Source organism: Pleuronectes platessa, chromosome 4, assembly GCF_947347685.1.
Source record: "Pleuronectes platessa chromosome 4, fPlePla1.1, whole genome shotgun sequence".
NCBI classification, from domain to species: domain Eukaryota; kingdom Metazoa; phylum Chordata; class Actinopteri; order Pleuronectiformes; family Pleuronectidae; genus Pleuronectes; species Pleuronectes platessa.
In genome coordinates this window covers 3,515,182-3,536,042 of record NC_070629.1, presented here as the reverse complement: position 1 = coordinate 3,536,042, position 20,861 = coordinate 3,515,182, and the positions used below count along the sequence as shown (strand labels likewise).

The window sequence follows — 20,861 nt, the reverse complement described above, 5'->3', positions numbered from 1 at the left end:
GTCTGTGAGCACCGACAGCCACAGGGGGCGCTGTATGGTTGATGAGGGACCAGCCAACATTTTTCAGCCTTGTCAGATATTTCATATACGGAACAGATAATGATGACCTTCTCAGTGTATGTATTTACCTGATGATTGAAATCCAGCAGGTCACGTCTTTTGCTCCGATCAGGCCGTCCCGCTCCCCGCATGTGGATAGACACAGAGTCCATGCATTTATGTCCCTATTCTTACTGATTATACATCAGCTGAAACAGAATAAATACGACTATGGTGGGTGTTGTCTACTACTTGTATGTGAACATTATGTTACTCTGAAACACTGAGATTCTTCATACTCTTAATATTACATAAAAAAAATATTCTGAAATGTCTGTGGGGCTGGTTTCGTGTCTCTTAGCTTCAATTTATGAAACCTTATGAAAAGAGTTCTATGGGAACTGTAGTCACTATCTACAAATATGAAGCATAGATCTTTCTCTGATTTGCATAATTTTGTGAAAGCTTCCAATTTCTGCTTGTTTAATTTTCCAACCTGAAGAGAGGGGACACGATTAGTTATATTATGCTTTCACCTGGTGGTGTATTTTGGAACTTCACACTGTCGTTGAATTCAGCTCTATCTGGAGAAGGCCTGTTTTATTGTGTTTATTTTATAGTTATTAAATGACTCAGAAATCATTGCTGACTGAAAGTCTCTCTAATAGCGTATAAATTACACTTAAAAGCATTCTCAATCAAACATTTTTTATAAAACAAGCTTTCATTTTTTCATTGAAAACATGGAATATTAAGAGGTAGCAGCAGGGATGGTCTAGGTCATCTATAGCAGTGTGCAACATTTCCTTTTGCTCTTGTCAGACTCCACACTGGGGTGACTGCCTGCTCCTTTCGCTACTCCTCCACTACCTGTAAAAGTAATTTGTTAAACTTAAAGCCAAATCACCAGAAACACACGACTGTTGCTGCTGCTGCAGGAAAAAACATAGGAACAAGTTAAACCTGCTGGATTACCCACAAGTGGCTGCATGAGAAGAAATCTGTCCTTGTGTACCTAGCATACTGTGAGCAGGAGATAATCCTCTAATAGCTGTTGCATCAAGCACATTAAAAAAAAGCCTTTCTTGATCAGTTCATCACACATCAAGAAGATTTGGATCCAACATAACTGGTTTGTTATGATGTACAATGAGTTTGTGCTCACTGACAGTGAACCACAACTACAATTTCACAATTCTTTTACAAATCCAGTGCTGCAGCATTCCTCTGTGTGTTTTTCAAACCAAAACAGGTAATTATGTGTCTGCAGCTTTAAAAAGTGGTAGTTTCAATATACTGAGTTACAAGTAAAATGACTGCAATTAGAATATATATATATATATATACAAGTAAAATATCATAGGTTTGTGAAGCAAAGCGTGATTAACATTCCAAAAGTAACTAGAAACTGACTCCTTTGCAAATACAGTCCATATATTGCATGGATGCTGTATTTTAATTCTATTATATATCACACTTAAAACATTAAATAATACATAAATGCATTTTTTTTTAGAATTGGGCCATGTGATTTTTATGTAAAACTGGAATCTTCAAAGTAAAAATAAATGACAGTGTGGTCAAATATATGTAGTGTAAGAAAAATACAATATTTAGTTTACAGACTAAACGGAGTGATTACCAATAATTTGGTGATTTCTTACCTTTCTCAAGGACGTTTTTCTCGAAGTATCCCGGCATGTTCATGTTGCCAGGTGGAGAATATTGGGCAACCACATAGACATTGGTACCAACAGAGGCTACACCCACGCCCAGTTTAGTGGTGTCTTTCCAAACCACCTGAGTAAAATGCCCTGCGAGAAGAAGCACAGCAGTGAAGTAAGGACCAATGTGTGTTTCTAACTTAAATTTCTCAATATTTTATTAAATGATTACTATTTCAAAAGTAAAGGTCATTATAAATGTTTTGCTTTTCTACTGAGTTTAATAGATTATTACAGAAAAAAAAGGTTATTATCTTAAAGTGATCTATATTTCAAATCTGGCTTTATTCATTGTCTCCCTATGGAGCCCATCAGATGTTATGTGTTTTACCAGTGTTCATGCCGAACCCAGGACTGCTCCAGTTGTAGTCTTTGATCTCACTGTACCACGCATCCACAGCTCCTTTCCCTAAAGAGCAAAGAAAAGCAAAAAATAACACAATATGGACAAACTACAATGATGTGATTGAAAAACAAAATGATAAAAATTCCATTATGACCAACATAAGAAGCTGTAAGAGAAAATGACAGTGTAGTGGTAAATGCTAAACATAGTGTAACAGCATAGTGAGTCAAGAGGTCCCATTAAGTTACACAACTGAGTAAGGAATGTCTTAAAGCTTGTTAAGTTCAGCCCCAGGAGCTGCTGGTTACACTGCAGTAAGTGAGGCTGCAGCACCAAATCCCCTGAGTGTGCTATTAGGTGTATTCATTTAGTTTTTAAATGATCAGTCTAGAATAGTGGCATTCCTTATTTCAAATGTTTCAATTTGAATGTGTATCTCACCTGTCAAGGCCCCGGAGCCCATCATGTGGTAGATGTTCTCTCCATGTTTTGTATCGCTGTGTTGGAAGACACCGAGCTCCAGCAAGTGATCGGCCCATTTCTGAGATGAATCATTCATGTCGCTACTGAGCGTCAGTGGCAACGCACCATGCATCGCCCTGTAGGCATTGTGAGTCTCTAGGAACTCCTTCTGAAAGCTTTCATCTGAAGAAAAGAAGGCATCGACTTTCAGTGCACAGAAAAAATAAACTTGCTATGAGCAACTACTGTGGCTGGCTGTCCACACACTTGGGTACAGACAGGATTATTCATGACCTGTAATGACAAAGATCTCGACAGTGATGATGTTTTTGGATTCTTAATAGTTCTGAAGCACTAACCTGCCATTATGTCTGTGGTTGTGAGGGCTGAAGGGAGAAAAGAACAAATGAGAACAGAGTTAAAAGATAAAATCCAATAAATTATACCAAATAATCTGAAGGAACACTCAGCAGGTGCTCAGGCAGAATGATCTGATGACTGAAACAAATCTACTTTATCTTTCACAAACTAATCTCTTGCACTCACCTGAGTCAGTTTGTGTTCCCAAGATCTGAGGGAATGTCCTGTGTACACACTGCTGTCTCGAAGCCAGTTTTTATAACACAGATCTCACCACTCCTTCCTCTTGTCTGTATGGAGGAGGAGACAGAACCCCAGCCCTTTCCTGCTGGTACTCCCCTGCAGCCACTTAACCTTTTTCATGACTCACAGCTGTGATTGGTCTGCTAACTACATCCTTTCCGGAGTCTCATTTCCGGTTTCATGCCTCATAGTACCGGCGGAACCCACGGAAGATTTAGAAGAACTAATATGGACCAAATAGAACAGCGTTTGGCAGAAGAGATCCGAAAGTATGACCACTTGTATAACCCGTAACTGACTGGCGGATTTGTCCGCCAGAAAAAGGCTATGAGGAGCCACAGTGGCGATGTAAATAAACAGTCGACGAAGAAGAAAGAAAGTAATTCTAAGTTCGTCTTCGACTAAACACGTTACTCCCCCTAGTGTTCTGTCGGGGAATTGCTTTGCAACACGCGCAATCCTTGGGGAACCATAAACCAAAACGAGTCTGTTGATGCAACTGCGTGGCCAGCCGCAGTTGCAGTTGCAGTTGAGGAGAGCGGGGTAATGTGAGACACCCCCTGTATCTAGGCAACGGAAAACATTTGTGGTCATGTGACCATTATGTTTTCAAACCCCTCCCATTCCCCCCTTGCCATGAAGGAGAAGTTGGTGCTGGTGCTGTGGTAATTATTTTTTTTCACCCAAAATTTTTTTTTGCATGTTAAAGTACATTTTCTTGCTTTGAACTTAATCAACTGTTGTGTCAAAACAAATTGAATCAGGTAGAAAAACTTACATCATACATGTTGGTGAACTTCCAACATATAAAACCATGTGATTGATGCTAGCTGAAGATTAGCCTGAATTGCTAAGAGATGTTTTTTTTCTAAAATGTTGACTGTGGGGTAAAGTGAGACATGTAGCACAAGTTAAGTTTAGTCTTAACCATATTTTAGTGTAATATTACATTACATATGTTTTATTATTTAATGCCTTAAACATTGTAGAAAAGCCATCATGCAAAGAAACTACACCAGGAAGACAACCTGGGGCCAAACACCCCTCGCAGAGATGGAGAGTGTAGCCGCTGAGGTCATGCAAGGAAAGAAGTCCTTAAGAAAAGCTGGAAGGGATAGAAATATTGATAAGACAACCCTCAAAAGATTCATAAAGAGAAAGGGAAAGTAAAATCAGTAGCCTGGGGTGCAGTAGCTGAGGTAAAGAGAATATTCACAGATGAGATGGAGGAGGAGCTTGCCAAACACTTGAAACAACTAGCTGACCAGTTCCATGGCCTTGCTCCAGTTAAGTGCCGTGAACTGGCATTTGAATACGCAGAGAAAAACAATATCCCTGTCCCTGCCAATTGGACAGAGAAACAATGTGCAGGCAAGCTAGGGTGTGCAAGAGATCACATGAATCATAATAATCATAAATGTGCTTAATTGACCTATTACAACTTGTGTTGTTATGGTAGTTTTAAAGTGGAAAAGGTAAGTGGACCACTTTACCCCCTTGATTTCTCTGGTCTGTCTCACTTTACCCCTAAGCTGGTGTAAAGTGAGACACAAGACCACTTTTTTACAAACAATCATATTTTCACTGCCCGTTGTCCTGAAGACATTCTGATCATTTCCATTGCTATGAAACATCCTGAATTAATAGGAAATGTGTAAATTTGACTGATATATGATTTTAGCTCGCCTAGAGGGGAGCAAATGTAAAAATTGTCTCACATTACCCCGCTCTCCCCTACTCGAGGGTAAAAACCCAGAACAACAAGAATCAAGAAAGTACAATTTCTTCAAAAATAGAGCAAAACTACATAGTGCTATAAGTAACTGCCATTTCAGTGCTACTAAATTGTTAGTTTAAAAAAATATATATATATTATTATTATTATTAATTTTTTTTTTTTTTTTTTTTTTTTAATTTTCTTTTAAATTTTTTTTTTTTTGAGACTGGCCAATAAAAAATGGATGACGGGCCGCAGATGGCCCGCGGGCCGTAGTTTGGACACCCCTGCCATAGATTATCGAATACTTCGAATACTACGAAAGCATCTGCAATAAATGGCAAATTAAATTTGAATACAAAGAAAATGGATAAGTCATGATGGGTTTAAGGGTTCCTCTCCAAACTAAGCTTACAAATTATTTACCAAAAAAACAAACAAGAATAAAATATCAACATCTTGCGTGCAAAAACATAAAATTGTATAATTGACCTATAAAATAAATAGAACAATTTAAGTATTGCAGGCCTGTCTTCAAGCGAAACCTCTCTAGTTTCTTCATAATCCCTTTTTTATTTTAAGAGATTGTTGAGAAACACGACAGATTCCACTAAATCACAGCTCTGTTGTTAGTTGACTTAACCGGACCCCTCCTTCATGTTCAAGCATATAAATGAACAGCATTTGATTGCAATTCTTCTTGTTTATTTTTAACAGAATTTCACGTTAGCACCCCTGACAACACTTTAGGCTCGGCGGCTGTGTCTGCTGAGAGAGGGGAAACATCGCTGCCTCTTCTTCAGCCCGCGCTGGACCCCGACACACTGCGAAGTAGTCTGAGAGAGTCCCTCCAGGAACTGCGAGACACACAGAGGGAGCGGGTATAAGAGCTGCATAATATACACACACAGACACATTAACCACTCACTCAGTTTTTCTTTTGTTTGTATGATTCAAGTCTTTGTTTCTGGCTGATTTTGAAGGATGATGCTCGATGCCAGCAGGGGGCGCTGCAGCAGGAGCTGGAGGAGCTCACGCAGAAAAGAGTCTCTGCTCAGAGTCGTCTGATTCAGCTACAAAACACTTTACAAGAATAACAAGAAGGTACATCCATGCACATCCATCTTGATAGATAATTTACTCTATATTAAAAATGGATGAGTGTCAACATTTCCTCCCATCGTACAAACGTGAAGCTAGTCGTTCGTTGTTATACAGAGGTCGATAGATATATAGATAGATAGACCGATAGATAGAAAGTATAAAGTGGAACAAATAGACTTAAATGCAGAGGCTGTCCGCCGGTACTTCAACAACTTTTTTACAAAGCTCACTGCAGAGCAGTGGGAGCTGTTGAAGTCAGGCAAGCCGGATGAAGCTACAACATTTATGTTGGCAGAACTTCTGCTGAACTTCATGACGTCTGTTTCAAATGCCATTGTAAAGCGCCGTCCCTGTGCACCCGTGTCTGAGGATAAAGTTTGGTCCATTCTGGGCGACACTCTCAACAACAGTCTTTCACCAGGCAGTACAACAACGTCTGAGAGTTTGGATAAGCTCACAGACTTGCTTGTAGAGGAGGTGACGGAGACTGTTAACTCCACCATGTCTGCAAGCTTTGAGAAGACTGTACCAACCCGCCTCATTAACCCCGCTAAAGTCAAGAAGATGATCGTTTATGCCTGCGAGACACAAGTACGCTCCAAGTCAGGTAGTTCCTCAGAGGGAAGTTCAACAGCAAGCAGTATGGACAGTGTGAAGAGGCTTGTCCAGGAAAAATCAACAATAGTTTGACTGACATCACAGACTTCTTTAATGAGTTCAATGACAGCCTCTATCTCAATTCATAGTTTTCTCCAGAGATTGATATGGCTTTAGATGAAATAATTGAGTCAATCAGTGAGGAAAGCACAAATGGAAAGGAATCTCCACAGCCAAACTTCTCAATCGGTAATGGAATGAGAAAGATCAATAGGCTTTCATAACGACTTTTTCCACAGCAGGGACACTCTAAATACTGTCACAGGTCACAAAAAAATTCAACAACAATCCCAAAGTCACTAGCAGGCAGGCGATACAGTCACGATTGCTAGTATTGAAGCTGTGCTTCTGGAGAAGGAAAAGCCAGGAGGTGGCAATTGCATTCCAAACACTGAAGAAGCCTCCATCTGAAAAGGTTCTTGTATTCATAAAACAGCTTTCAGATCTCATCTAACGCGCATCGCACCTGGCAGGAATTCAGACATGGGTTCAGGTCCAGTGAAACAGGTTTGTGTTCCTACTTCACACATAGGCATATACGCAGACATTCAGATCAGGGTGTTTTGTTTTCTGTCCTGATAAGCTGGTGGCTGGACAACCAAGTTAACCGCCACACAACCAGAGTGTCAGACGCTTTAATGACCATTGACTCACTGGAAAAAAAGAAGCAGTCATCATCATTAGCGGTCAACAGCATCGAGGAGAAAAGATCCGAGCAGTCGTCATCATCATCAGAGGTCAGCAGCATCGAGGAGAAAAGATCAGAGCAGTCGTCATCATCATCATAGGTCAGCAGCATCGAGGAGAAAAGATCACAGCAGTCGTCATCATCAGAGGACAGCAGCAGAGGGAAGAAAAGATCTAAGCAGACTTCATCATCAGGTCAGCAAAGAATGTGAGAACTCAGCACCATCTGACAGGAGCGCCAGGGAGAAGACTGAAAAGATCCAGGCAGACGTCAAATATAAAAAGTATGTCAGTGTTCTCTTGGACAAGCTCATCACACAAATCTATAAAAAGGCAAAGGTGATGTACTGTACTGATGATGACATAAGGCGTCATCTGGTGGACAGAATATGGGCCGAGGTCAAAGACATTGACTCAATTTTAATCCCTAAAAGAATCCTTGACGAGGCCATTTTCAAAAGTTGTGTAAGAAGTGGTCTTGTCCAGATATGCTACTGTGTTCCCTTCTTGGAAGAGATCCATAACTTGAGTTATCAATAAGCTTCATTTTGAGAAGACGCCTGTGCAAAAAGCCTGGCTTCTTCTCCTCTTTGAGAGCAGGCATCTCTTCCTTCTTCGGGAGATAATAGCTGGATGATGTTACTCCGATAGCTTCACTTTCAATAAGAAGTACCCTATTTTTAAATAAATAAAAACATATAGCTGCAGCCTAATAGCTTAAAAATATATATTTTAGTTGGCGAAATATTAAAACAAAAAACAAGAGCAGGTCAGACTGGAGGCGAACACAGATACTGAAGATCGGTAGAAACCAACTGCAGCTTCTGCTCTGATCAAGACGCTGAGGCGCTGATATCTGATCAGGTGACACCAGAGAAACTCTGTGTTTTCACTGTTTCCATAGTTAAGAGGCAGTCAGTCACTGAGCGTGACCGACTTCACGTGAACAAGCTCTGATCTCACTGTGTCTCTCTGAGCGAGTGCGCGGTGGCGGTGGGCGGAGCCGCCGGACCGGTGCGCTATCTGGGAGGACACACACACACACGTGTGAGAGTTGGCAGCTCTGCGTTAATCTCGTGATAAAAAAATTAACGGCGTTAAAATGGGTTTGCGTTAACGCCGTTAATAACGCGTTTAACTGACAGCACTAATAAATACATTTAATAGAAAAAGATGATGACTTGAATAATCCATATATGCCCTCTGTGACCTAGGGGAGAGCGGGGTAATGTGGGACATCGGGTAATGTGAGATACCCCCTGTATCTAGGCAACGGAACATATTTGTGGTCATTTGACCATTATGTTTTCAAGCCCCTCCCATTCCCCCCTGGCCATGAAGGAGAAGTTGGTGCTGGTGCTGTGGAAAGTATGTCTTTTCACAAAAAAAATTGAATCAGATAGAAAAACTTATATCATACATGTTGGTGAACTTCCAACATATAAAACCATGTGATTGATGCTAGCTGAAGATTAGCCTGAATTGCTAAGAGAAGTTGTTTTTTCTAAAATGGTGGCTGTGGGGTAAAGTGGGACGAATGCTGTGGGGTAAAGTGAGACAGTGTCTCACTTTACCCCCCCCCCTTAAAGCACAAGTTAAGTTTAGTCTTAAACATATTCTAGTGTTATATTACATTATATATGTTTTATTTTTAATGTCATAAACATTGTAGAAAAGCCATCATTCCAAGAAACTACACCAGGAAGACAACCTGGGGCCAAACACCCCTCCCAGAGATGGAGAGTGCAGCCGCTGAGGTCATGCAAGGAAAGAAGTCCTTAAGAAAAGCTGGAAGGGATAGAAATATTGATAAGACAACCCTCAAAAGATTCATAAAGAAAAAAGAGAAAGGGAAAGTAAAATCAGTAGCCTGGGGTGCAGTAGCTGAGGTAAAGACAATATTCAAAGATGAGATGGAGGAGGAGCTTGCCAAACACTTGAAACAACTAGCTGACCAGTTACATGGCCTTGCTCCAGTTAAGTGCCGTGAACTGGCATTTGAATACGCAGAGAAAAACAATATCCCTGTCCCTGCCAATTGGACAGAGAAACAATGTGCAGGCAAGCTAGGGTGTGCAAGAGATCACATGAATCATAATAATCATAAATGTGCTTAATTGACCTATTACAACATGTGTTGTTATGGTAGTTTTAAAGTGGAAAAAGTAAGTGGACCACTTTACCCCGTAGCTGGGGTAAAGTGGGACACAAGACCACTTTTTTAAAAACAATCATATTTTCACTGCCCTTTGTCCTGAAGACATTCTGATAATTTTTATTTCTAGAAAACATCCTGAATTAATGGGAAATGTGTAAATGTTACAGATATATAATTTTAGCTCGCCTAGAGGGGAGCAAATTTCCCACATTACCCCGCTCTCCCCTACGTTGTGCATCCTTTCAAAGTTAATGTACCGACTGGACCTGCGTAGTGATTTTATATGAAAGAAGTCAGATGAATACATGTTAACCTGGTGCTGTAGAGGCCAAATCCCTTCAGTTTTCATAAAGCTGTGGCACAGAACGTAAAGAAGGTCAACTGCAAACCTGGAAGCTCCTCCGCACCTCCAGTTTGCATTCTTAGGAGTCCTTAGACATGAAACTGAACTCCACGAACAAGCCGTGTCCAAAAGTTGTCATCAGGCGGCGCAGCCTTGATCTCAAATCTCCTACGACTTGCTTTTTCCTGGAAAGAGCTATCAGTTCACCAGCCTGGAGTCAGTCTGTGTCCTGTCTGCTCGACGTGGTGTCCTGCTGCCATCACATCATATGATCACACTCATTTCTGCTTAGAATCGAAAACAACCATGAACATTATTCTACTTTATTTACCTTTGTTCAAAAAAGTTGACACATATTAATGAAAAATCCAACAGGTGCTACAAACAAATCTCTCAAATTCAAAAAAAAAAATTAATGGAATAAAAAACAGTTTTTCACTTAAATTTGTCTTCTTCTTTTCAACTTTAGGTTAGATATTAATTCAAACCAATGAATACTATGTTGAAGTGAGCAAATGGTTGATAAGTATAATGTAAATAGTTACGGTACTTGCATTAGTTTTTGTAGTAATGTAATTATTTGTCCATCTTTAAATCTAAATTTGGATGCTTAGGATACTTAATACCTGGGCAATAGAATGTGAAAACCATAAAGGTTTATTGTTAAGAATGTACAGGCAGCATAACGTTCACCATGTGTTCAGTGTGAACCTGCTCTTCATCTTGCATGTGGGGTACCTCAAGGATCAGTTCCAGGCCCTGTCCTTTTCTCCCTATATATGCTGCCCCTAGCATCAATTTTGGAGAAACATAATGTTTCCTTTTACTGCCTCGCAGACGACATTCAAATGTACTTGCCCCTGAACAATAAAACTAAGACATCACTCCAGCCCCTGCTTGATTGCTTAAATTACATAAAATCATGGATGGAATCAAACTTACTCAAATTAAACAATAATGAAGACTGAGTTTATCATATTTGGACAATCAGAACTGCAAGATGTGAACAATCTTGGGCCTTTGGTCCTTATACTCACTCCACTGTAAAGAGTCTTGGTGTTGTTTTTGACAGGGCCTTTAATTTTGAAAAGCAAATTTCCTCAGTAGTCAGAGTTAGCTTTTTTCACCTGCGTCAAATAGCAAAGGTAAAGGCCTACCTCCCACAAAAATACCTAGAGAGAATTATCCATGCATTCAGAACCTCCCGTCTTGAATATTGCCATTCCCTGTATGTAGGCTTAGACAAATCCTCCATTAAACGGCTGCTGACTAGGAAAAAAAAGAGAGACCATATCTCACCCATGTTGCGCCTCCTACACTGGCTTCCTGTTTGTCACAGGATTGTTTTTAAAATCATACTTTTAACTTTAAATCTCTTAACGGACTGGCACCGTCTTACATATCCGAACTTCTCTTTATGCACACTCCAGTTACCGAACTGAGATCAGCCAGTCAACTGCCCCTTGACAAACCTCAGACAAGGCTAGTTACCAGAGCCGATCGCGCCTTCGCAGTTGCCGCCCCAAACCTGTCGAATAAATCTATCACTTCACATTAGATCGGCCCCGTCTTTAACACACTTTAAATCACTCCTAAAAACAAAGCTGTTCTCCCAGGCTTTCTCCTTGAGTTGAGTATGTTTCTTTCAAGGGGCAACATCCTGGGCTGAGCGGTGAGGCCAATACGGAAGTGTAAAAAGCTGCAGTTTCATGGGAAGCCGCTCCGCCTGGCTGCAAGAAGGGGATAGTCCCCATTGACTCCAATGTTAAAAACCCAGACTTTAGAGCAGAATTAAACCTGTTTACAGCATGGTTAAAAAATTGGTTTTAGAGTCAATCACGAGGTTCTTCCTGCATGACAACTCTGAGGGGGGCGAATTTTTTTCTAACTCCCTCGTTTAAGAGATATAGAGGTTTGGAATTCATGTGATGTCACAGTCAGCGCGACGACTGCAACTCCTAGCCTCTTGACTGCTCAGCTCTACCTGAGCTACCAGGCTACATCCCGGCACTGAACACCACCTGAAACTGTGGATAGAATTCAACTCACCTGTACCTGGCTTGTTAGCTTAGCTACGCTAGCCCGCAGGCCGACATGAGCCGGTTCACCCAGCAGAGAGAAGCGTTAGAGATTGATGATGAATCTTTTAAACTGAGACAGGCGACTGTGTGTGTCCGGAGAATAAGCTCCACCACGTTAGATATCTAATGGTATGTAAAGTTGTTTCACTGGCCAAATCATTTGACTTGACAATGTGACACAGATTCTTATTCTGCAGAAACAGATTTACTGTGATCAACTGAAACCGGAGTATTTAAAGTCACATCTGCATTTTAAGAGCAGCTGTTTGAAGTAGCATTATGTCTCCTAAAGCTCTTTATTCAGAGTATTGGTGTTGGTGTGTTGTAACGTGTTACAGTGAAAACTAAACTAAACTTGTCTGCTACCTTCAGTTTTTACATCATTAATCTAAGGCAGACTTCACTGAATTATTGTGTTAAATATAAATAAATTATAGGAAGTGTAACTTTACTAGAATAGACAGTTACATAGAGAACCTGAGGCTGATGTCCACCATCTATTTCCTAAGCTAAATGATAAAAGATTATGATTTGGTGAACTTTGAAGTAATAATAGTGATTTTTACCATGTTAAAGTCTGTTAAGGAGTTAACCCGTCACATGTATGACTTTACATATCTGTGTATTTGTGTTGAATGTTACTCTAGGATGTCCAACATTAGACACAACTGGAATCCAACCAGACTGAACACTGAGTCCTCACTTCAACACTGACTCCAGGTACAGACCTGTTTTCATTACTTACAAACAATCAAAGCAATGTATTGCACATAATACATAATGTATTAAATAATATATGCAATACCTTTATTGTGGAAGAACTCCATACTGTACATTCATTTTCTTGGTAGTGCACAGTTTAATCCAAAAGCATATTCAAATACATAGTAAAATATCCACAGAAAATAAGGATACAAACTTTGTACGCTGGGTTCTTATCTAAAGTGTATTAAATCAGAAAGCAAAAGATAAACATTGTTCTAATAAGTGTTCATTTATTTAACCAACCATAATTAATACAGAAATTAACTCTGTTATCTATGACACTCAGCCAGTTCTAAACAGTTGCAGGCCAACTTTAGTTAATGGAGGAAAACATGAAGTGTAGATGAAAACTGGTGCAGTCATCCTCATGTTGACCAGCCTGAAGCTGCCGATCCCAACTATATTGCTGCTGAGGACATCAGGTGCTGCAGTGCTTCATCTAATGAAAAGAAGAAACTCGCTATTAAAGAATGTTTTGTGTTGTTTATGAAGCACCACAGATGTCAGATGGAAACGATGTACTGGGCTCTGGGTTTGTACCCTCATGGTTAAATGCACATATTGTCAGTCGCTTTGGATAAAAGTACTGAAAGAAATAAAACATTGTTCAAATAGATAAAATGTCTTTCTACCTCATCTGTAATATTCAAGGTGATAATCTCCCACAGAGCTGTTGATAACAGTCCACATCAGGTCTCTCCACTGCCCTCAGTGTGAAAACATAATTATATAATTAATTTGAGAACTGTTTACAACACTGGTGTGTGGAGATCATAATCATATCTAAACCGTCTAATTCACTCTAAAATTCCATAACAGGCTAAATAAACGAGGTGGCAATAGTAATGGTGGATATACCAGCCTTTATCAGCACGTTTGTGAAACATAGTTACTATCACATGCAACTTACACATGTAGCGTAATGATATTAACTTATTCAAATAAAAAATCACGTCACAACCAAACACACGACTCTGTCATTATCTTGCTTCAATCTGTTCATTAGACATATTAAATAAATGATAACTTTTATAACAATTACATATTAAAAACCACTTGAGGCATGTAAGCATATGATTTTGATAATAGATAAAGCAATAGGTTTTGTTGTTGTATAGTTTCAAGGCTACTTACCTCTAGTTCATGGTAAAGATCGCGACCCTCTGGCTGGGCAGCGCTAGCCGTTAGCACCGGCGCTAAGCATGTCGCCAGTAGCCGGTTAGCCGTAGCCTGAGCTAACCAGGCATCTAAAGCTCTGCTGCCGTCGCTCAGCTGTGAGTCGTCACTCGCGCTCCTCGTCCTTGCCCATTGATTGGTTAGCCAGGAACTAGGAGGAGTCAGCACCGGCAAGATGGCGCCGGGGGAACGCCTCCTACTAGCCTCATTCTCACTCTGCAGAAACCAACGGGTGACGTCACAGACCCTCAGTCCATTTATATTTACAGTCTATGGTTTCATCGCGGCTGATTTTATTTATCTTATCGTATATCTTATATTTTATTTATTTATATTAATAATTGTATTTCATCTGTATTACTTGCACTATGATGTATTACGTTTTTACTGTCCTTTTGTTGTACCAATACGCCTGTAAAGCACTTTTGTCAACCAAGTTGTTTTAAATGTGCTATATAAATAAAATTGACATTGACATTGAGACAATAAATGTGTTCATCCTTTGAGTCACTGTCAGCAGTTGAAAAGGTTGAGATCAAGGAAAGATATAAAGGAGAATCTTGTGCAATTCATTGAATGTTTATTGTCCAAAACAGTTTCACACATCCTGAGTTATCGACGATGTTCAAAATAAAAACAAACAAAGACCAAATTTTGAATACAATGAAAACAATTGTGTTTAAGACTTTCCATGAGCCTTTATGGACCTGGAGCCTGTGTTTGGTAGGTTACTTCTGGTCTTCTGTGGAAAAATGGCAGACTCAGTGGAAGATGATCTGCGCTTTATGAAGAAAGTGTTATTAGTGAGTTGGAGTCGAAACAGATACATTCTTAAATAGCATTCACATGTGGGCTTCTTCAGACAAAGATGCGTTACATCTGTCCTTCTTGTGGTCTGGACAAAATGGATGTGGGCCTAAAGTGGCCCACTTGTAAAATAGCAAATGTGTCCCAAATATCAAAAAAACAAACGGGGCTTTTTTTTTTAGCTCTTGGCAAGGGGTAGTCTGGATGTGAACCTAAAATGTCCAGTGTGGTGAATGGTGAATTTGGCCCAAATAGTACAATTTCGTGCCACCTTCGGTACCTTTTCGCTAACAAAGGTATTGCTATGGCTAACTTGTGGCCCAGATCTGGAAAATTGGAGCAGACAGTCCAAGTGCCATCATTCCAAGTGGTATATGGGCCAGTTCACAGTCCAGGTCATATGAGCCTAAACAATTTTCCTATGTGGGTTAGAACCTTGTCTGTGAGCACCGACAGCCACAGGGGGCGCTGTATGTCAGCCACCAAAATGGCTGATGAGGGTCCAGCCAATATATTTCAGCCTTGTCAGATATTTCATGGTCATATACTGCACACATAATGATGACCTTCGCAGTGCATGTATTTACCTGATGATTGAAATCCAGCAGGTCACGTCTTTTGCTCCGATCAGGCATCTTGACAGACACAGAGAACATGCATTTATGTCCCTATTCTTACTGATAATACATCAGCTGAAGCAGAATCAATAAAACTATGGTTGGTGTAGTCTACTACTTGTATGTGAACATTATGTTACTCTGAAACACTGCGATTCTTCATAGTCTAATATGACATCAAAAACTGATTCTGAAAGGTCTGTGTGGCTGGTTTCGTGTCTCTTAGCTTCAATTTATGAAACCTTGTGTAAATATTTTTCGGGGAATTGTAGTCACTATCTATAAATATGAAGCATACATCTTTCTTCGAGATGCAGATTTATCTGAAACACCCGATATCATTTTGTTAAAGTTTCCAACCTGAAGAGAAGGGGACACGATTAGTTATATTATGCTTCCACTTGGTGGTACCTTTTGGAACTTTACACTGTCTGTAAATTTAGCTCAATCTGGAGTTGGCCTGTTTTTATTGTGTTTATTTTATATGTGTTAAATCAATCAGAAGTCATTGCTGACTGAAATTCTCTCTAATAGCATAGACATTACACCTTAAAGCTTTCTCAATCTAAACAAATTATAAGACAAGCCTTTTTCATTGACAACATGAGATATTAAGAGGCAGCATCAGGGATGGTCTAGGTCATCTTTAGCAGTGTGCAACGTTTCCTTTGTCTCTTTTCAGAATCCCCACTGGGGCGGCTGCCTGTTCCTTACCCTTCTTGTCCACTACCCATCAAATTAATTTGTTAGCCGTATCTCCATAAAGACGCGACTGAAAAACATAGGATAAAGTTAAACCTGCTGGATTACCCACAAGTGGCTGCATGAGAAGAAATATTTCCTTGTATACCTTACATACTGTGAGTAGGAGATAATCCTCTAATAGCTGTTGCATCAAGCTTTTCTTTATCAGTTCATCACACATCAAGAAGATTTGGATCCAACATAACTGGTTTGTTATGATGGACAATGAGTTTCTGCTCACTGACAGTGAACCACAACTACGATTTCCCGATTCTTTTACAAATCCAATGCTACATCATTCCTCTGTGGGTTTTTCAAACCATAACAGGCTCATAATGTGTCTGCAGCTTTAAAAAGTGGCAGTTTAAATATAATGAGTTACAAGTAAAATGACAAGAATATAAATATATATGATTAAAAGATCATAGGTTTGTGCAGCACAGTGTGATTACCATTCCTAAAGTAACTAAAAACTGACTCCTTTGCATATACAGTAAATATATTAGATGAATGGTGTATTTGAATGCTATTATATATCACACATTAAAACATTTAATACATAAATGCATTTTTTATAGAAGTTTATTTAAAACTGGAATCTTCAAAGTAAAAATAAATGGCAGTGTGGTCAAATACACGTAGTGTAGGAAAATTACAATATTTAGTAGACAGACAGTAAAACTAAAGTAATGGAGTGATAACCAGTGGTCTAGGTTTGACTGATAAATAATTTGGGGATTTCTCACCTTTCTCAAGGACATTTTTCTCGAAGTAGCCCGACATGTTCATGTTGCCAGGTGGAGAATATTGGGCGACCACATAGACATTGCCACCACTAGAGGCTACACCGACGCCCAGTTTAGTGGTGTCTTTCCAAACCACCTGAGTAAAATGCCCTGCGAGAAGAAGCACAGCAGAGAAGTGAGGACAAATATGTGGTGATGTGTTTCTAACTTAAACTGCTCAGTGTTTTATAAAATGAATAATATTTCAAAAGTAAAGGTCGATATTAATGTTTTGCTTTTCTACAGAATTTTATATATTATTACAGAAAAAAATTGTCATTATCTGAAAGTGATATATATATTTTACCTACAGATTTCAAATCTACGTTTATTCATTGTCTCTCTATGGAGCCCATCAGATGTTATGTGTTTTACCAGTGTTCATGCCGAACCCAGGACTGCTCCAGTTGTAGTCTTTGATCTCACTGTACCACGCATCCACAGCTCCTTTCCCTAAAGAGAAAAGAAACACACATAAAGAACACAATATGAATAAACTACAATGATGTGATTGAAAAATAAAATGATAATAATGCCATTATAACAAACAAAGCTGTAACAGAAAATTACGGTGTAGTGGTAAATGCTAAACATAGTGTAACAGCATAGTGATTAAAGAAGTCCCATTATGTTACACAACTGAGTAAGGAATGTCTTAAAGCTTGTTAAGTTCAGGCCCTAGGAGCTGCTGGTTACACTGCAGTAAGTGAGGCTGCAGCACCAAATCCCCTGAGTGTGCTATTAGATGTATTCATTTAGTTTTTAAATGATCAGTATAGAATAGTGGTATTCCTTATTTCAAATGTTTCAATGAATGCGATTGTGTATCTCACCTGTCACGGTCTCAGAGCCCATCATGTAGTAGATGTTCTCTCCATGTTTTGTATCGCTGTGTTTTAAGGCACCGAGCTCCACCAAGTGATCGGCCCATTTCTGAGATGAATCATTCATGTCGCTACTGAGCGTCAGTGGCAGCGCACCATGCATCGCCCTGTAGGCATTGTGAGTCTCTAGGAACTCCTTCTGAAAGCTTTCATCTGCAGAAAAGAAGGCATCGTCTTTCAGTGCACAGAAAAAATAAACTTGCTCTGAGCAACTACTGTGGCTGGCTGTCCACACACTTGGGTACAGACAGGATTATTCATGACCTGTAATGACAAAGATCTCGACAGTGATGATGTTTTTGGATTCTTAATAGTTCTGAAGCACTTACCTGCCATTATGTCTGTGGTTGTGAAGGCTGATAGGGAAAACAGAACAAATGAGGACAGAGTTAAAAGATAAAATCAAATAATCTGAAAGAGCACTCAGCAGGTGCTCAGGCACAATGATCTGATGATTGAAACAAATCTACTGTATTTGACACAAACTAATCTCTAGCACTCACCTGAGTCAGGTTGTGTTCCTAAGATCTGAGCGAATGTCCTGTGTACACACTGCTGTCTCAACGCCAGTATTTATAATACAGATGTCTCACCGCTCCTTCCTCTTGTCTGTATGGAGGAGGAGACAGACCCGCAGCCCTTTCCTGCTGGTACTCCCCTGCAGCCACTTCATCTTTTTCATGACTCACAGCGCACAGTGTGGCTGTTTGCTGAATAGCCCACATTTTCTAATCGTCTGCACCACTCTTGATTGATACAGAGTGGTTGTCTCTCTGATCCAGGATTCCACAGACACTTTAGTGTAATTCAGGATTTTTCAAACTTTGTGTTTGGCTTTTTTGGTTCCTGTGTACTTTCAAAATTATATATTTTAATTAAAAGATGGAAAATGTGTTCATATGACTATTAATTCACAGATAATACCTGTTATACTGCTCAGTCTTGGTTACCACCATAGATCCATACTATATAAGGAATAAATGAAGCAACTGAAGAGCTGCTGACAAAGAAAACGTGTAAACAGAAAATAGATGAGTGAAGCCTTGAGGGGGTTGAGGTTTCTATCGCACAGGTTGTGGAAAAGTCTCCTCCAGTGCAGTACAGTTTCCTTCCTGCCATCTGACAGCAATCGCACAGTTACTGGTGGTTTAACCAAGCTGAGGCCTAAATCAGACAAACACTGACAAACTGAAGACTGACTCTGGAAACAGACTCCTTTGATCCTTTTCTGGTCTTGACCAGGCTGCAAGGCACTGGGTGGGTGTGAAGGAGAAACAGAGGTTCACAACCAGTGTAAGCACAGCAAGTTGCTCCAAGGATGGCTCTTATTATTGCCAGTTTATGTATAGAACAGACAACCATTTAGAGTATATAGGTGGGGTCCATGAGGTGACATCACCTTGGGAGTCAGTAGCCCCTTTGAGGAGCTTCAAGGCTCACATGGGCATCGATGAAAAGTCTGGGGGACGGTGGGAGGAACAGACATCTGGACTGCCCTGCTTCAGCTGCTGTCATTGTGATGCATCTGTGACACCAGGTGAAGATTCCTCTAGAGCAGCAGGGCCTGACGCGATGCTCAGGGTAACGTCTTCATTCTCTTCATCGAGACCAGCTGATTAGCCAAAGCACAAACGACGAGACACAACATTGGCTCTTAAAATACATACAAATGAACATTGCTGTAAAGAACATTGTTACTGTTAAGTCAGATAAGTTTTATATGGTCACTATTTCATTCAGCTCAACATTTTGTTTACAAAAGGAGTGAGAAACGATTACACACTATAGTGGAAGAAATCGACAGATTATTTACGGAAGTCAAGTATGAAAGTATTTCATGTACATAATTGTCACTCGTACTTATTTAGAGATAATCAATCCTTATGAACAAAATGTACTTATTCAAAGTAAAAAAAGTCTGCCTGTCTGACTGACTTGTCTCATTGGATGACTGCACACCACTTCAAAATCAAACTTGACAAGACCGAACTACTTTTCCCTCCAGGGAAAGGCTGTCCCACCCAAGAACTGATTATTACCTTTGACAACTGCATGGTAGCCCCCACCCAGACTGCTAGGAGCCTGGGTTTGACACTCATCAGTCATCTCTCCCTTACTGTGAATATTACTGCAACAACCCGTTCCTGTAGCGACATGTTGCACAACATCAGGAGAACATGTCCCTTTCTCAGTCAGAAGGCGAAGGTCCCGGTCCAGGCTCTGGTCATCTCACGCCTACACTATTGTAACTCACTCCTGTCTGGTCTACCTTCTAGTGCAGGGGTGGGCAATTCTTTTTTTTATGGGGCCACATGAGAAACAGAAAATATTGTGGGGGACCAGGCCAAAGGCTGAACTCAATTCTCCATAACACAACAGGTGATGACATGTTTAGCCGCATGTTGTCTTTTAACTGCTGGCTGTCGAAGTGGTGTCCTGTAAATGGTGTGGGCTTTGTAGATAATTGGCAAACTTTTTGAAGAAAACCTGGTCTTGTTAGGAGAGACGGCATTCATCCCACTTGGGATGGAGCAGCTCTCTTATCTAGGAATTGTCACACCGCGGTGAGGTTTGTCTTGTCTTGGGGTTTCTGTCTCGTAACTTCCTGTTTTATTTTGAAATCCTAACTCTACTCTCGTTTCAGGTCACTTGCCCTTCCTCATGTGTCACTGATTCCGGATTGTTTCCACCTGTTACCTTCACCCTCATGTGCTTATAGTCTGCGTCTCCCCTTTGTCTTGTGCCAAAGTGTTTCGTCCTTGTCCGTGCACCTAAGCCCTTGTCCACAGTCATTGTCGTGTTTTGCCTTGAGATTTGCTACGCCACGTAAGTTGTTTTCTGTATCCTCCTTGAGAGTGATTTTTCGTTCTGGTTTAGCTTCGTTTTGTGTTCTTTTGTAATCTGTTCTTCTTCCTCCCTTTTGGAGCGATTTATGTTTAGAGAGTTCTGGTTAGTTTGAGGTGCCTCATGTCTAGGTGAGCCTTTTTCTTTTGTCCCTTTTTCATAGTAGTTTGGTTTTCCTCCTTCGGGAGCGCTTTTGTTTTCTTACTCTAGCCTTTTGTTTATCATCCTTCGGGAGAGATTTATGTTTATAAACCTCTTTCTTTTCCTAGTGTGTATTTTCAATCTTTTTGGGAGTCCCCCCCCCCCCCCCCCCCCCCC

General features: G+C 40.2%; 2 protein-coding genes and 1 long non-coding RNA gene across 5 annotated transcripts; all 3 read right to left on the bottom strand.

Annotated features, from left to right (window-relative positions):
• Nucleotides 1-730: 730 nt before the first annotated feature.
• LOC128438570 (Golgi-associated plant pathogenesis-related protein 1-like) lies at nucleotides 731-3,215 on the bottom strand. The gene is made up of 6 exons (XM_053421156.1): nucleotides 3,118-3,215; nucleotides 2,931-2,957; nucleotides 2,551-2,754; nucleotides 2,095-2,172; nucleotides 1,704-1,853; nucleotides 731-909 (listed from the first exon to the last, which is right to left on the bottom strand). Exons 2-6 carry the CDS (start codon nucleotides 2,935-2,937, stop codon nucleotides 824-826), a joined length of 525 nt encoding a protein of 174 aa, XP_053277131.1. The 5' UTR covers nucleotides 2,938-2,957; nucleotides 3,118-3,215; the 3' UTR covers nucleotides 731-823.
• A 9,561-nt stretch (nucleotides 3,216-12,776) lies between these two features.
• On the bottom strand, nucleotides 12,777-13,951 carry LOC128438572 (uncharacterized). Its single transcript, XR_008338345.1, has 3 exons — nucleotides 13,821-13,951; nucleotides 13,319-13,388; nucleotides 12,777-13,125 (listed from the first exon to the last, which is right to left on the bottom strand). It is a non-coding gene; the product is annotated as an uncharacterized LOC128438572 (long non-coding RNA).
• Nucleotides 13,952-14,422: 471 nt separating this feature from the next.
• Nucleotides 14,423-18,333, bottom strand: LOC128438571 (Golgi-associated plant pathogenesis-related protein 1). 3 transcript variants are annotated; one of them, XM_053421157.1, is made up of 7 exons: nucleotides 18,203-18,333; nucleotides 18,029-18,055; nucleotides 17,649-17,852; nucleotides 17,191-17,268; nucleotides 16,777-16,926; nucleotides 15,257-15,304; nucleotides 14,423-14,643 (listed from the first exon to the last, which is right to left on the bottom strand). In XM_053421157.1, the coding sequence occupies exons 2-6, from the start codon at nucleotides 18,033-18,035 to the stop codon at nucleotides 15,297-15,299; spliced, it is 447 nt and encodes a 148-aa protein (XP_053277132.1). In that variant the 5' UTR covers nucleotides 18,036-18,055; nucleotides 18,203-18,333; the 3' UTR covers nucleotides 14,423-14,643; nucleotides 15,257-15,296. The 3 variants fall into 3 exon arrangements, with proteins under 3 accessions (XP_053277132.1, XP_053277133.1, XP_053277134.1); XM_053421158.1 differs by having other exon boundaries at nucleotides 14,423-14,638; XM_053421159.1 differs by having other exon boundaries at nucleotides 14,423-14,604.
• Between the last annotated feature and the right edge of the window lie 2,528 nt (nucleotides 18,334-20,861).

Coding starts and splice junctions, on each gene's coding strand:
- LOC128438571 (XM_053421157.1), bottom strand. Junction 17,269..17,648: donor GGGCTCTGAGACCGTGACAG/GTGAGATACACA, acceptor TTTTCTCTTTAG/GGAAAGGAGCTGTGGATGCG. Junction 16,927..17,190: donor TGGGTTCGGCATGAACACTG/GTAAAACACATA, acceptor TTCTTCTCGCAG/GGCATTTTACTCAGGTGGTT.
- LOC128438570 (XM_053421156.1), bottom strand. Junction 1,854..2,094: donor TGGGTTCGGCATGAACACTG/GTAAAACACATA, acceptor TTCTTCTCGCAG/GGCATTTTACTCAGGTGGTT. Junction 910..1,703: donor GAAAAACGTCCTTGAGAAAG/GTAAGAAATCAC, acceptor TTACTTTTACAG/GTAGTGGAGGAGTAGCGAAA.